The 13,901-nt window shown below is 37.0% G+C and overlaps 1 protein-coding gene across 1 annotated transcript; it reads left to right on the top strand.

Moving 5' to 3' along the window:
• Positions 1-4,883: 4,883 nt before the first annotated feature.
• On the top strand, positions 4,884-13,701 carry LOC130252282 (uncharacterized). The gene is made up of 5 exons (XM_056489698.1): positions 4,884-4,990; positions 6,933-7,262; positions 8,604-8,726; positions 9,392-9,525; positions 12,298-13,701. Exons 1-5 carry the CDS (start codon positions 4,939-4,941, stop codon positions 12,475-12,477), a joined length of 819 nt encoding a protein of 272 aa, XP_056345673.1. The 5' UTR covers positions 4,884-4,938; the 3' UTR covers positions 12,478-13,701.
• Positions 13,702-13,901: the final 200 nt, after the last annotated feature.

Below are 13,901 nucleotides of genomic sequence, written 5' to 3' on the forward strand. Positions count from 1 at the left end.
CATTCAAAAAAGACCTGTGTTGCAGAGTGAACATATTAAACATTGTTTTGCTTGCTATTGATGATTTTAAAGTGATTGCTTCTATGATGCTTCACTGTGGAGCACTAACAATATCATATTAGTCCTATAGTCTTGAATTGTCTTTCTAATTAATGGTTAATTAACCTAACCAAGAGTCTTAAGGTTTTTATTGCTAGAGAAGATGAGTTCTATCACAGAATAGCGATTGGTCAAGTAGTGTTCTCAATCACAGAATAGTGATTGGTCAACTGGTCTTCTGTTCCTACATGCAAGGAGAAATGCCTGCTGGGTTTCAGTTACTTTGTCTTCTGGGCAGCAACTGCAAGGTTTCTGCTTTGCTGTAGACTGAAATGGAATGTACTGTTTGTATTCCTTTGCCCCAAGTTCATTTAAATTGTGTCTCTTTGGTTCAGAACTGATGAGCTCTGCCTGACAGAATCCTGGTCCTAGATGTGTGTCTTGTGGTTGGGTAAACTGAAGCCTGTTTGACACCAGAAGGATCTTGTCCCATGGCCAGTAACTGACTCATCATGTAATCTGAAGGAGGGACACCGTTCTTGTGATGCTGTGAACTTTCTTACTTCTCAGGCTCACAGAATGTGCACAGTGGTAGCAGGAAATGTTCTGATAGCATCAAGTCAAAGTTAATTATGGAGTGTGCAGAAGTTAAACTGGCAGTGGGGACAAATTCTAGGCAGATCTGATTGAGCAGCAGAAGGAAACTTGGATAGTGACTAACTTTCCCAAGAGCTGGTATGGATTTTTATAAAAAATAAAAGCTGCATTTTTTTTCTATTTTTGTTCTTAGCTCTAGACAATGTGGATGTGTAGAGTCTTACTCTGTTCTCATTCCATTGGGCATCTCTACTTATTGGCTTATTCACCAGGAAAATGCCCATAGCTGAGATGAGAATCAAGTCAGTCACTTCACTGCAGTAGTAATTATGAATTATGCTTGGTGCAACACTACAAAGCTGTATTTCTGACGAGTGAAATGTAAAACTGAAAGAAGAAATAGAGAGGTCTAAAAGAGAATAGGTGCATTTTCAGCCAGTTAATAGTTCCAGATCTAGAATAATGTAAAAATGACTGTGATAATTTTTTAAATGTGGTAATTGCTCTAATTTAATTTGTCTGTTTAGCAATAATTTTCTCCTCATGGAGATACTGTTCAAGAACAAAGGAAAAAGAATGGGAAAGGCCCTCCAGAGTACTTATTGGGAAATAGTTATACTGAAGACCTGTGCTGGTGGTCAACTTTTCTGTGCAGACAGCCTGTTTTGCATCTCATTGAATTCACTGCAGAAACTGTCATGTTCAGCTATTGGATGAAGAAAAATTATTTTGTATTTTCTGATGGTTATTTTTCATCCTTGGCTATAAATATTTAGTGATTTGCCAATCAAACCTGTCCTAGTGCAGTGAAAGCCATTTTCCTGCCACATTAAGCCAGAAGGGGAAGCACATAGAAATAGTTACTGTGATGCAGTAAACCATGATGGCAGCTGGTTTTCATTTTGTTTTGTGTATGTATATGGGAAATTAAATGTGTTCAACTAGGTCATTTTCCCTGCTTCTACATCTTCCTTCATTCCCTACTTGGTTCTGCCATGCAATATAATGGGTGGGTTACAAAGGAATATGACTGCAATTCATATTTTTGTGACTGAAGTGGTGTTTGCTAATACAAATGATAGTAACAACAAGTCATGTTGATAGATCATAAAAATTAGACTGTTCCTTCAGTGAGCAATTGCATGGTCAGTCCTGGCCAAGCAGCAAAGGATCCTACAGCTGCTACCTCTGGGCACTGCTTTCCCAGGTGGCAGATTGAACTAGGCCAACAAAAACCTTCTTATACAAGATATTATAAGCAGGAATACCTCATTACCAACTGATTTATCTGTTTGAGGGAATTTCTGTTTTGATTAGTGGAAGCTTTCTGATTTAAAGGAAAAAAATAACATAAAAGGAATATTTTATCTGGAGTTATTTCAGTGCAATTGGCCATCAGGGAATAATTTGCCAGAGTCAAATCTTGTATTGCACTGGAGGCATTCCAGACTGTGGTCTGTAAGTAGCATGGCACTCCTGCTAGAAGATGTCATTCCATATTTTGCATGTTCTTTTCCCTAAGAAGTTTCAGCCTAAGCAAATGGAATCCTGCAGGCATTCAAATCTCAGTAGAGGGACCTGTTTACTAATGATCCTTTTTCTTCCCTCACATATATGAATCTAGTGAGGAAGAATACTGCAGTGCTATATAAAAAAATTGATAGAAATCAAGCCACTCAAATACTGCTTCAAACCATACATCAGACAGGACCTGCAAAAGAAAGAAAGTTGATATGATGGTATAACCAGAGTCACAAGTGTGCAGCATGTTTGTGCTATGGTAAGCCTTGGTGTTAGTTGCAGTTCCACACACATTCTCCTCAGTGTTGCTATCTATTAATAAATTTTCCCAGCTGATAGTTATGCCTCAAAAAAGCTGCTGTCTCATTAATACATGTATTAGAAACTCTCAAACAAGTCTGATATATAGGTAAGGAAAAGGAAGAGGGTTTAGATCTTCTTTGTTTAAAAGTTCAGGTAATTTTCAGTGTGCCTCAACTGGTGGTCTTTGAAAGTGACAGAGAAAAGTGTTTGGAAGAGAGATTTGTGAAATGTGTTTGGAAGAGAGTGACTCTGACTGCACTAAGCAGATGCTCTGCAATCATCTCTAGCATACAGGTGAGTAAGCTTACACATTTAGAAAATCCAGAGTCATCAGTGCAGTTTCCAGGGTTAAATATGATTGAGTTGCAGAAAGATCCCATTAATATTTCTTTCTGCTGTAGATGCTTTCCTGACCCACATATTTGGTGTGCTACATTTCTCCTGGCAACAAAGGTCACTTAAAAAATTTTAACAACATATTTTTCCACCCACACAGTAGTGCTGTGATGAGAATTTATGGGGTTGTGTTGTGAAATAGTACAGAGAAGTTACCAGGGCTAAAAATAAACCTTTCAGCCAGCCCCTTTTCTTGTGTGCTAGTTCATTTCATCTCTGACAGTAGATGCTTTGGACTAGAACCAAAGTATCTCTTAGAATAAATACAAGCTGCTCTCTGCACTATGGAAAAAGCTTCACCTAGTTTCTAGACAAATTATTCTGCATGTTGGAGCTGCCAGCTGCACAACTCAACACTAAAATCACAAATGCAGTTATTTAAATGCAAAATAAAATACATTTGCCCTTGGATCTACACATGCATCTTTGTGTATGTAAATTTTTAGTGCAATCTATGCCTTTGATCAGTATTACTGAAGCATGCATGTGAGCAGAATATTTACATAATGAAATAATATCCTTAAATACAAATTATTTGCTTTAATAAATCCTTTTTGTCATTTGAATTTAAAAGTATTTGTTATGTCCTCACTAGTTCTAAAAGGTGATAAACTAGTCAGCTGGATACCATCAAAAATGGGGCTAGCCTGCAACACTTTGTGACATTTATCTTTGCTATCGTCTTCCTTTTAATTTTACATGGCAATCTAAATAACACTGAAACTGTGTCTGTAAGGTAGATACAGAGAAGTAGATGAGCTGATGCACTGTGCTTTTGTTGCTGATAACTGGAAAGGAACAATGCCTTAGGCTCTAAATGTGACTGTGTCATCATTAAAAAATGTTGTTCAGCTGTTTCTGGGCACCTGCCCAGTGCTGCTGAAACCTGATGTTAGTTCTAGGAAATTAATGGTTGACAGATTCTTAATCAAGTTCTTAGTGTAGCTGATTGATATTGTCAGCATGTTGTATTTGATTTATTTTTCTACCTTTTTTTTTTTTTTAGTTCAGTCATTCCAATTTTGAGATTATTCAACTGAACATGTTTGTGGGACAATTTTTCTGGCCTGGTAACTTAGCATTTGAAACATGGAATAAGATGGATAAGTTAAGAAACAAATGCAGTGTTTTGTCCAGGGAATGTCTCTGGCCAGGCCATATAAGTGTTTCTGGGTTGGGGCCAAAAATCAGTGCTGGAGAATATTAAGCAGCATACAATTACCTGCATTTGCAGAATTTTTTTTAATAACTGATGGCAAATAAGCTTTACCCTTAACTTGATGAGGCAAGTGAAGATCATTTTCTTTTAACCCGTGTTTATAATCTTCCTGAAATAAGCTTTAGTTAATGTACATTGTATTGTACTGGTATTGCATTAATGCAGCTGCACCCATAGAGGTGATGGTTGATGCATTGCATGCACAGCAGAAGGTCCCCACTGGTGTTGCAGGATGCTGTGTGAGAATGGAACTCAGCCTTCCTCTACTGCTCCTGCCAGTGGAGCTCTGGTGCTGTGAAGGCAAAAGTACAAAAGCACTTCTCACAGGAGGGAAGAATTTAGGCAACATTTCAGCAAAGAGGCCATGAAATGCATGATAAAGAAAGATAGAAGCAATACTTCAGTGTAGCCATGTGCAATCATTGTCTCTGGCTTTGGATAAGATCCATCTGGTTGGCTGGAAGAGCCAGCTGACAAGCAGAGGTGCTGCAGCTGAAGAAACCTCACCTTTATAAAGTGCTTTTAAATGGAGGATTTTAGAAGGACAGTGGCAAATGCCCCCATGAAACCACGTATGGAAAACCAGCTCTTTATGTCATACCAGACATACTCTAGGTTGAGCAGCAACCAGTTACAACACAGTTTCAACTTTTAAGAAGAAATTATTTCATTTCAAGTAAGATGGCTTGTTCTGAAACAGCAGTTTCACAGAGTGTAGGGAAAAATTGGGTGGTGTTTAAGTTGTATCATTGTCACCACATGAGGGAAGAGGAAGTTAAGCCGCGAATTTGACATCCTTTCATTTGATGTTTTGCTGATCTTCAACCAAGGCAGCCTGATACAAACACTAAGAATTCTGCAAGATGATCATCATTTCAATGAAACTTCTTTTAACAGTGTGTTTTGGAAGCTTAGGTAAGTGTTGCTTTGTTTTGTTTTTTGGTTTTAATTAGCTGCCTGTAATTCTTGAGCTGGATTTTAAAAAAACTTATGGTATATCCACCTCAAATACACATGTGACATAAGAAGAATATTAACTATTTTTTCATAATGGTGAAATCAAGATTAAAAAGCATGAGAAATCTAAAAGCATTTTCACAAAGAAATTTCTGCAGGCAAAGCGTAGAGAAGCAAATTGAACACTTCAGCAACCAAAATGATGTTAGGTTAATGTATGCACTATCCTTTTAGGACTTCAGACCTGAATATTTATTATGACAAATGTTGAATGTAGAATTTTAAGATGCTTAGGAGGATTTATTCTAGATCACATATGTACTGAAATACAAAGCAGATAAAGATTCATGATTCTTTTTCAATACAAACTGCAATGGATGATGCTAAAGGCATTCCACATGGGTTAAAAATTTAGCTAAAGGATTTTTTTCAGTGACATTTTTCAGAAAAACAGTGAAGTTAGAAGATGAAAATGTAGCACAGTCAATAGCACAACTGTGTTTTAAACAACAAATTAAATGAACAGAAAAACTGAAATTAGTAATTATTTCTTTAACTTGAACAGCTTCTAGGTTGTCATTTATACACTACATCATTTCTGCTGCTTATATTACCCCTATACTGACCATATTATTCTCTATAAGTTTTTAAGTGTTGCCTTGTAATGATGGAAGTGCCTGATTCTTTTACATACAATAAATGTGTGATAAATAGAAACATTTATCTACATATTTTTGATAAAACTGATCAGATGCTATTTTAGAGTTAAATATTAAAAAAATGTCTAATTAGTTATGTCTTGCTGTGAAATGTGCCTGAATGATAAACAGGATAAAATTTAGAAGTTTACTCTTGTTATTAGTTCTTCACTTTAATGTTATAAATTATAGAAAAAAAGAAATTATAATTCTTCATACAGCATATGAAACTGTCTCAGCAGTCATGGGAATAGATTTTATAAGATTAGACTTTTGTGATGAGCATCAATGCCATTAGAATGTAAAAAGAGTTATCTGATACCCACACAGTGATTTCACTTTGTAAGAAAATATTTTGTACATATATTGCACAGTGTCTCATGTATCACTCACTTTGCATGCTAACAGTGAGAGAAAAATGTATTGAAAGCAGGAAGAAAGAAAAAGTTTGATTTCTTCTGATACTGTCTAAGTCAGCCTTTTCTTAAAAGCCAGACAATGAGAGAACAGATGATGAGAGAACAGAGGTTTGTGTGGCTTCTCTTATTAAATGAAGGAGGTGAATATGATGTTAAACTACTTGGCAGCAAGTACTTGATGGAAGAAGTTGAAACCATATGAAAAATCCCACCTCTAAAATGCTGTACTCTTGTCATTCATTAGAAGTAGTGCTGGACAAGAACTCCTACATGGGGACAAAAATTGCAGTCTTTTATCTTTAACCTGGATGAGTTCTTCACTATTGACTAATGAATCACTCTGAATTACTCCTTTTGATCATTCTTTATCTGACAGTGTTTAATATGCTTCAGACTCAATGTCGTTTTAGAAAGTTTTTTCTTGAAAATAAAAAAAGTTTAGCAGCATTTTTCATTCAATATGAAGAAAATCTTAATGTATTGTACACAAACAATGATGGAGGACTTTTAACACATCAGATTAGAAGTCTACTTTAGCCAGAAAGCAATTGCCATCATTCAAGGGAGAAGTGAGTAGTAAGTAGTAAGTAAGCTTGAAAATTAATGTCATAATGATTTTAAAGCATTAATTGCGTCTTTAAATGTTTATTTTACTATTTAAACATTTAGTACTTATTTAGTATTTAAACATTTTATTATTTAATGTTTAAATTTTCTATTTTAAATACAGCTTTAATGACATATTTGTTGCTTTACCTTTTATATCTATGTGTATTTTTTTAGCTGCAGGTCTCAATAATTTAAAAGTCATCCAAACACCAAAAAATATAAATCTATCAGTTGGAGACTATGCTGAAATCTCCTGTATTTGGGAAAAAGCTATTGAGAGGTATAGAGCAAGCTGGTATTTTGTTAATGAAGTGAACATCACTAAAAACATATCGTCACAACTTCTCTATTCATCCAACATCACCCATGAAAACAAGGATGTGTTAGTCATCAAATCTGCCAATGTAAATGACACTGGATTTTACTACTGTGAGATAATTATTGAAATACCTTTCTTTAAGAAACTACTTGGAAATGGGACAACAGTGATTGTTGAAGAGAAAGGTAGGCTACCAAAAACGTGTGTGTGCCATTTCACTCACCATCATAAAGATTCTTGAATTTAAGCTGTGTTAAGCATTCCCCACTTCTCCCACCTCCCTCCCTCAACACTTTGGATCTCAGGATGAAAGAGACAAACTCAGAGGGCCTGAACATCCCTTAATGACAATTGACTTAAACTCTCCTCCTTAATATCTCCTGTGTAGTGTTTGCTTTCCTCCCTTAGAATTTGCTAGTAGGAATTATCACCTAGGGTTTACAAAGATGCTGTGCATGAGATGTTTGTTTCACACAAGACCCAACCACAGCTCCCCCTCAGAGGACAGATGTGAGACACTGAATCTGCTGTGTGGTTACAGGGGGCTGCAGTGCTCACATGGTTACTCTGCTCAGTTATCTGTAACCTTTACTAACCATTTTATTTTTTTAATACAAGTCCTTAATAAAAAGTTAGAAATAAATCAATATGGATGATGGAGCAGTATGGGCCCTACATGGATTTTTGTCCATAAAATTGTTGTGGCTAATTGGTTTATATGTGCTGTGTCTCTGTCTTTTACCAGTCATATGCTAACTTTTACAGGGGAGCAATTTAAGGTCCTAGTTCTGAGTTAAGCATTGAAAAGCATGAATACAATTAGTATTCACACACAATTAAAATTTTCAGCAATGGGAGTGAGATCTGTTTAAATTATTAATGTAATGTAAGACACCCAGAAGACAATTTAAGTACCTTCTGTTATACAACTAACTCAAGACATTATGCACCAGTTCTGGAAGATGCTGATCTTCAGCTCTCTTTATTCCTCTCAAATGCAGACATGCAGCTATGATTAGACCTTCAGCATTATCAAATGTCACTCACTTGCTGACTGGTCAAGTCACAGCAAGCCTTTCCAGTCATGCAGAACACTCCAGTTTTGGACAGTATTTTATACTATAGGTCAGCAGATCCAAAGGGAAGCACAAAAATTATCAAAGACTTAGAAAATATCAGTGCCAGAGAATCAACGAAGTAGTGTTCATAATGGTGGGAAATGAATGTAGATTATTTTAACTCTTTAGCAGTCTTTTTATGTCCTAAAATTAGTTAAGGATTCTGATCTCTTACTTCCTCAAATACAAGCAGAAAAGACTTGTGTTAAATACTGGGAGGAGGGGGAATGTCAATCTGCAGGAGCTGTAGGAGGTTCTGACATTACTGTTCATCAGGCATGCATCCCTTAGGAATGGGAAAGTGACCTTGCACCCGATTCACTCTTGAGATAATTTTTAATTTTACTTGCCTCTTCTTTCCCTGCGATGTTTTTTTATCTTTAACCATTACATCTCTTTATTTAAAAGATACAATGGCAGAAGCTCACTTACTGGAAAGATGTTTGGAAACATGGGCCATCCTTGCCTTTTCAGGGGCAGTGGGAAGCTTGTATCTTTGCTACAGAAAGAAACAGCGCTCCACCCCATCTGGTGAGTTACAGTATTTCCATTAGCACATATAAGTTACATCTTTGGTTTGAGATGGCTGGAGAGGTGCACTTAAGAGGTATTTCAGTGTATAAATCGGCTCACCTGGTCCTGGTCTACTGAGGATCAGGAGCTGGCAGGAGGGATCAGAGGCACAGCTTGTAGTTCAGTGAATGTTCTTGCATCCTGGTAGTGACAACTGGAAAACTCAGCCTTGAACACATAGTTCTGGTTTTTTTCAAGCTGTGATTTCTTTTTAATTAATTATTACTTTGGGTTGGTGGGGGGTTTTGGAGAGCAGTTTTGTTTGTTTATTTGGGGTTTTTATTGTTGTTGAGTTTGTGTGTTTTCTTCAAAATCTAGAACTTTAAGGGTGCAAGAAGTCATAGGAAAATAATGGTGAATGACAGGGATGCAAGACAAATGCAGATGTAGGGCAGCTGTGGGCAGAGGGCTCAGATCAGTGAGATAATCTAAGGCAGCCTCTTAAGTAACTGTTTGGGTTGTTTTCAGCTTATTTCTACAGCCTGAATAGCACTCTAGTGTCTGTTATCCAACTAGAGCTCTGCACTCTTCATTTTGGTGCTTACTGAGCTCTGGCAGAGTACAGGTGTGACTCTGGAAATGAGCAGTAAGCAAGCACTGACTGGAATTTGGGTTTTGCTAAGGTGCTGCACAGCTTCCTGTGCTGACAGGACAGCAGCAGCAGGAGCAGATGCTGGAGATGGAAGAGCTTCACAGGAGAAATGAATCCACCCAGGAAACAGCTGAGGAAAACTCATCATGTAACTCTATTGAATGGGTAAGAGGTTTATAAAAGGACTCTTGCTTTGAGAGGATATTCAAAGTGGACTGAACAGAAAGCACACATCAACCTGTTGTTCCTAGGACAGCATCTTCCTACACATGGAAAAGGTTTAAAGCCAAAAAAAACACACTCAGAAATAAGAGGGATATTTATGTAGGAGCAAAGTATTGAAATTTGTTGTTATATTTAATAACACTCTAATACTGTCTAGAGAAGAGGGCAGCAAAAGCAGAGAATATAAATATAGAGACTGAATGAAAGAAAGAAGCCCAGGAGATGTAAAAAATGGCAATAAAGTCCCTCTGTGTGTAATTGTGTACAAAGCTCAAAGTTTCAGCTCATAGGGCCATCAGAGCAGGCTACACTTGCTGAGAGCAGGTAGCAGATTTCTAGCAAGCTCCTTTTCCCACACAATTATTAATCTTTTAATTACATTAAAACATAAAGTATGCAAGGGAAAGAAACCCTAATTTAACCCTTGAATAGGCAGGAAACTGCACAGTTTCCATTGCAGTCAGCTGGACAGGCTTGGGCAAGTCACACAAAAGTGATGAAAAATTCTCAAGCCTGTGGCCACAACTGCAGTTACTGAGTTTACAGATTCTCCTGTAAGAGAACCTGGCTGCAGCCCTGATTTGGTCACATTAGTACTGTGATCATGGCAAGAAAAAAATGTCAGTATAGAGGTAATAAAACAGTAATACCTATCTTTTATCAAGTCATTGCTCTAAGAAAAAGAAAATATCTGGGAAAATTCATTCCCTGATAAGTAGATTGGCACTAAAGCTAAGAGACTTGCTTTTACTGGTGATAGCATAGTAGGAAATTATAATACTAAGCATAATATGGTCTGGTTATGGTAATAAAATATTCTAATTACTAGTAATGAAGGGATTACTCTTCTGCATATTAATATTTAATGAAGATGTAGGAGAACGAGATTGAGAATGAGAAAACAAGCATCCTAGGGGGTGCTGAGTGAAAAGTTCATTAGTAGCCAGTTACTGCTCAGGATTTGTGTGGATAAAACTATTCCAGAGGATGTGCAAATGCAATTATAATCTTTTGCAGCTGCTTTGTAATTTAGCAGCTGCCAGCCACAAGGATGTGTCATGACATAGGTTCAGTATTTTCCTTCATGTAACAGACCTTTATACTATTTTAGTGAAAGCAGAAAGACTGATTTCATAGTGGCATCTTTTTTAAATGTTCAAGCATAATTGGATGTCATAAATCATTCAAGAGATCCAGTGGGTTAGTAAAGCCAGTACATACAAAGTGTATGGATACCACCTTTCAAACAAATTAAGACAGTAGTGATGAGTAAACATTATGGTGTCTCTGGAATTGCATTTACTGCCTTTCAAATGTACTGCAGAATATAATCACCATAATTTAAATTTTTTTCTGATTGTGAAAAAATCTCTGCTTCCATGGGAAAAACTAATCTTATACCGGTTTTTAATATAACTTACAATTTTCTTTTTAAATTTTGAAGTTTGTTGAATACTCTGGGTAGGTTTGGGCATCATTTCTAGAACAGTGAGCACGAAAGCTATTTACATTCTCATGCTTTTTTTTTTTTTTTTTTTTTTTTACAATTCTTGGTGTTGAAAAAGCAATCCTATAATACAGAAATTTAATCAAGCCATGGATTTTATTCTCACCTGTATTATATGTCACAGCAACTCTGAGCAATTAGGCCAGGTGACAACACAGAGCTGCAAGTACCCAAGGTGACTTGATCTGGGAGTGAACATCCTCATGGCAAAGCTGGCTCCTGTAGCTGTGCTTTTAGTGTGTAGCACCTGTTTCCTCAGCTGAGATGCTCAGGGAGTGTTTCCCAGACAGTTCTGCCAGCTGCAGGGGAATTTGGCTTTTGAGGGGATTCCCAGTTCCCAGTGCAGATAATGATTTTTTCATCGAGTTCTGCACTTGTGAAGCATTAGTACAAACTTGCAGCTCATGGCAGAATGCATTATGCTCACTCTTGGTTGGGGGTTTCTGGTTGCTCAAAATGCACAGAACTGTGATCTGGATTAGTTTGCTATCCCTACCATGCCTCCTGTTTGACATTTGTCTGGCAGGTACCTCTCTGTGCTGAACATGGTCCATCAGAACACAAACAGCAAACCCCCCATAGCAGAGTGTGAGTGTGAAGACAAAAAGTGCTTTTCATGACTTCCACCCATTTATTCATTTATGCCATCTCAGCTTGAGAATTTGGTTTTACACGTCTGTGGGGACAGGTCTTTGTGTACATTTCTTTATTATGAGATCTTTAATTCTAATGTTTTGCTAAAGGACTTACCTATGTATCTTTAGGAATAGGATGACTTGTGCACTGCCCAGAAGAGTATCTGAATACTAGAGCAGTGTGCTAGTTTAGTGCATCAAAGAGCATCCATCCAGAGAGAAGAGTATGATGAAATTTTTTTTGAAATATCAGAGTTAAAATATTAAGGGGATAAAAATGTTTTCCATTTCAGATTTAATAGAATCTGATCTACACTTGAATTTGACATCTTCAGTATTCTAAAAAAATATGTTGTGCCTGCTGCCTAATTAACTAAGAGAATTGAATCTGAGCAAAGGAAAGCTTTGCCTTTCAACATTAGTATGGAGACATTCTTTGCCTCTCTAATTGTAACTTCATGGCCTGTGTTTCTTTGTGTTCCCTGAGGCTGTGCTGTGTCATGGGTAAAAGTTCATTTTATGTCTACTTTATGGGTAAAAGTCTTGACTGGCATTTCTTTGCTTTTTAAGGCTGTGTCTACGATTTATGAATCACCAGAATTTTTTTGCAATGAATCAAGAGGAAAAGATGACAAACCTACTGTGACTATTGTATCAAATGGAGCAGATGAGCAAATCTCACAAACTAGGGCAGCTGAAAAGTCTAGAATGAGACAAGGATCTGCCATCTACTCTTACATTCAGAACTAAACAAAAGATGACTAAATAACTATGAAACTGAAAAATATGATAATTTGCTGCTGCAAGATGGATTACGTGTTTCCTGTCAAAAGCTTGTCAGTGGGAAAATATAAAAGAAAAACAGTTATTTCTAAGCAGTTTTTGAATGTTTTGTCACTAACAAAATATTCTAAGGAGTCTCTGAATTTGGAGGATATGTCATTTAGAAGATTGTCTTCAGCTCTTCCTCTGCTGTCCAGAAATACTGTGTTACCATACTTTGAAAAAACTTCTGGACGGAACATTCTCCACCAAAGCATTTCTTCAGGAAGCCCATGTGTGAATAGGAGATGGGACAGAAAAAAATGCATGGAGTCTGAGCTCTGAAACTGTCATCAGTGCTGCCCACATTACAGACAGAGATATGCCAGAAAGGATTATATTCCTGTGGAAAGGGACTGTTAGTGTTAATTCATTCATAAGCTAGGAAAAGTCTTCCAGAGAAAGATGTCTCTCACACACATGAAATACTAGGTTTAAATGAAGATATATATATATAGAGAGAGAGAGAGAGAGATTATGTATTATTGTCTAACTGGTTGAGGAGGGCTGATTGGAGGAGATAGGGGTGGTAATGCTTGTTCCACTTTTGTCAGCTTTAAAACTTTTTAAAATATTACGAAATTAAAACCAAACTTGAAAAAAGTAAGGAGAACCTGGCTTCCAAGGCTTCCAAGGTCAGAATAGAGGTGAATAATTTTGACAGCAAAGCTAATTAATGGCAGTTGTGCAAGGGCTGCTGAATGCTGAGTGGATATCTGAAATGTGAATGTTTATGTATCAGGGTTATGTCATCTTCTGAAAATGTTTTTTTCAGAGCTTTGCTGGAGGTTAGAACATCTTGCCATCAGTGCAGGTAGAAACAACTTCACTGCTTGAGATTTTTGTCCTTGTACCTGGGCAGTGCAAGAGACACAAACCAGCTTTCCCAGAGCCCTTAAAAACTGTTAGTTAAGTCCAAATTGACTGACTTGCTGCTAAACACTGTTAATGAAATCTTTGTGGCCATACAGCCTGGCTCATGGTGTGGTCTGTCCATGCAGTTCACAAAGCTGTCTCTCAAATTACTGTGACTCAGCTGGGTCTCACTCTGTGGATCCTCCTTCCTGGGTTGTTCTGTAACCTGCTCTGAATTCCCTACTGCAATAAATGCTGCTGTCTGAACCAGACTGTAATCTATGTTCTGTGATTGTGTCTTGTATGAGAGAAACTATTACAATATATCTCATGGTATATATGTGTAAATTGAATAAAGGAAAAGAATATTCTTTTTTTTTTCTACTTTAAGTTCAGGTATTTTAAAACCCTGGTGGGCTTTTTCCTGAAACCCACTATTACAATCCATTTCTTTTACTGCATGGTGAAACCCTGTCATGTGCCATATTTCTTTAAGG

The sequence above is a fragment of the Oenanthe melanoleuca genome, chromosome 4, assembly GCF_029582105.1.
Source record: "Oenanthe melanoleuca isolate GR-GAL-2019-014 chromosome 4, OMel1.0, whole genome shotgun sequence".
Taxonomy (NCBI): domain Eukaryota; kingdom Metazoa; phylum Chordata; class Aves; order Passeriformes; family Muscicapidae; genus Oenanthe; species Oenanthe melanoleuca.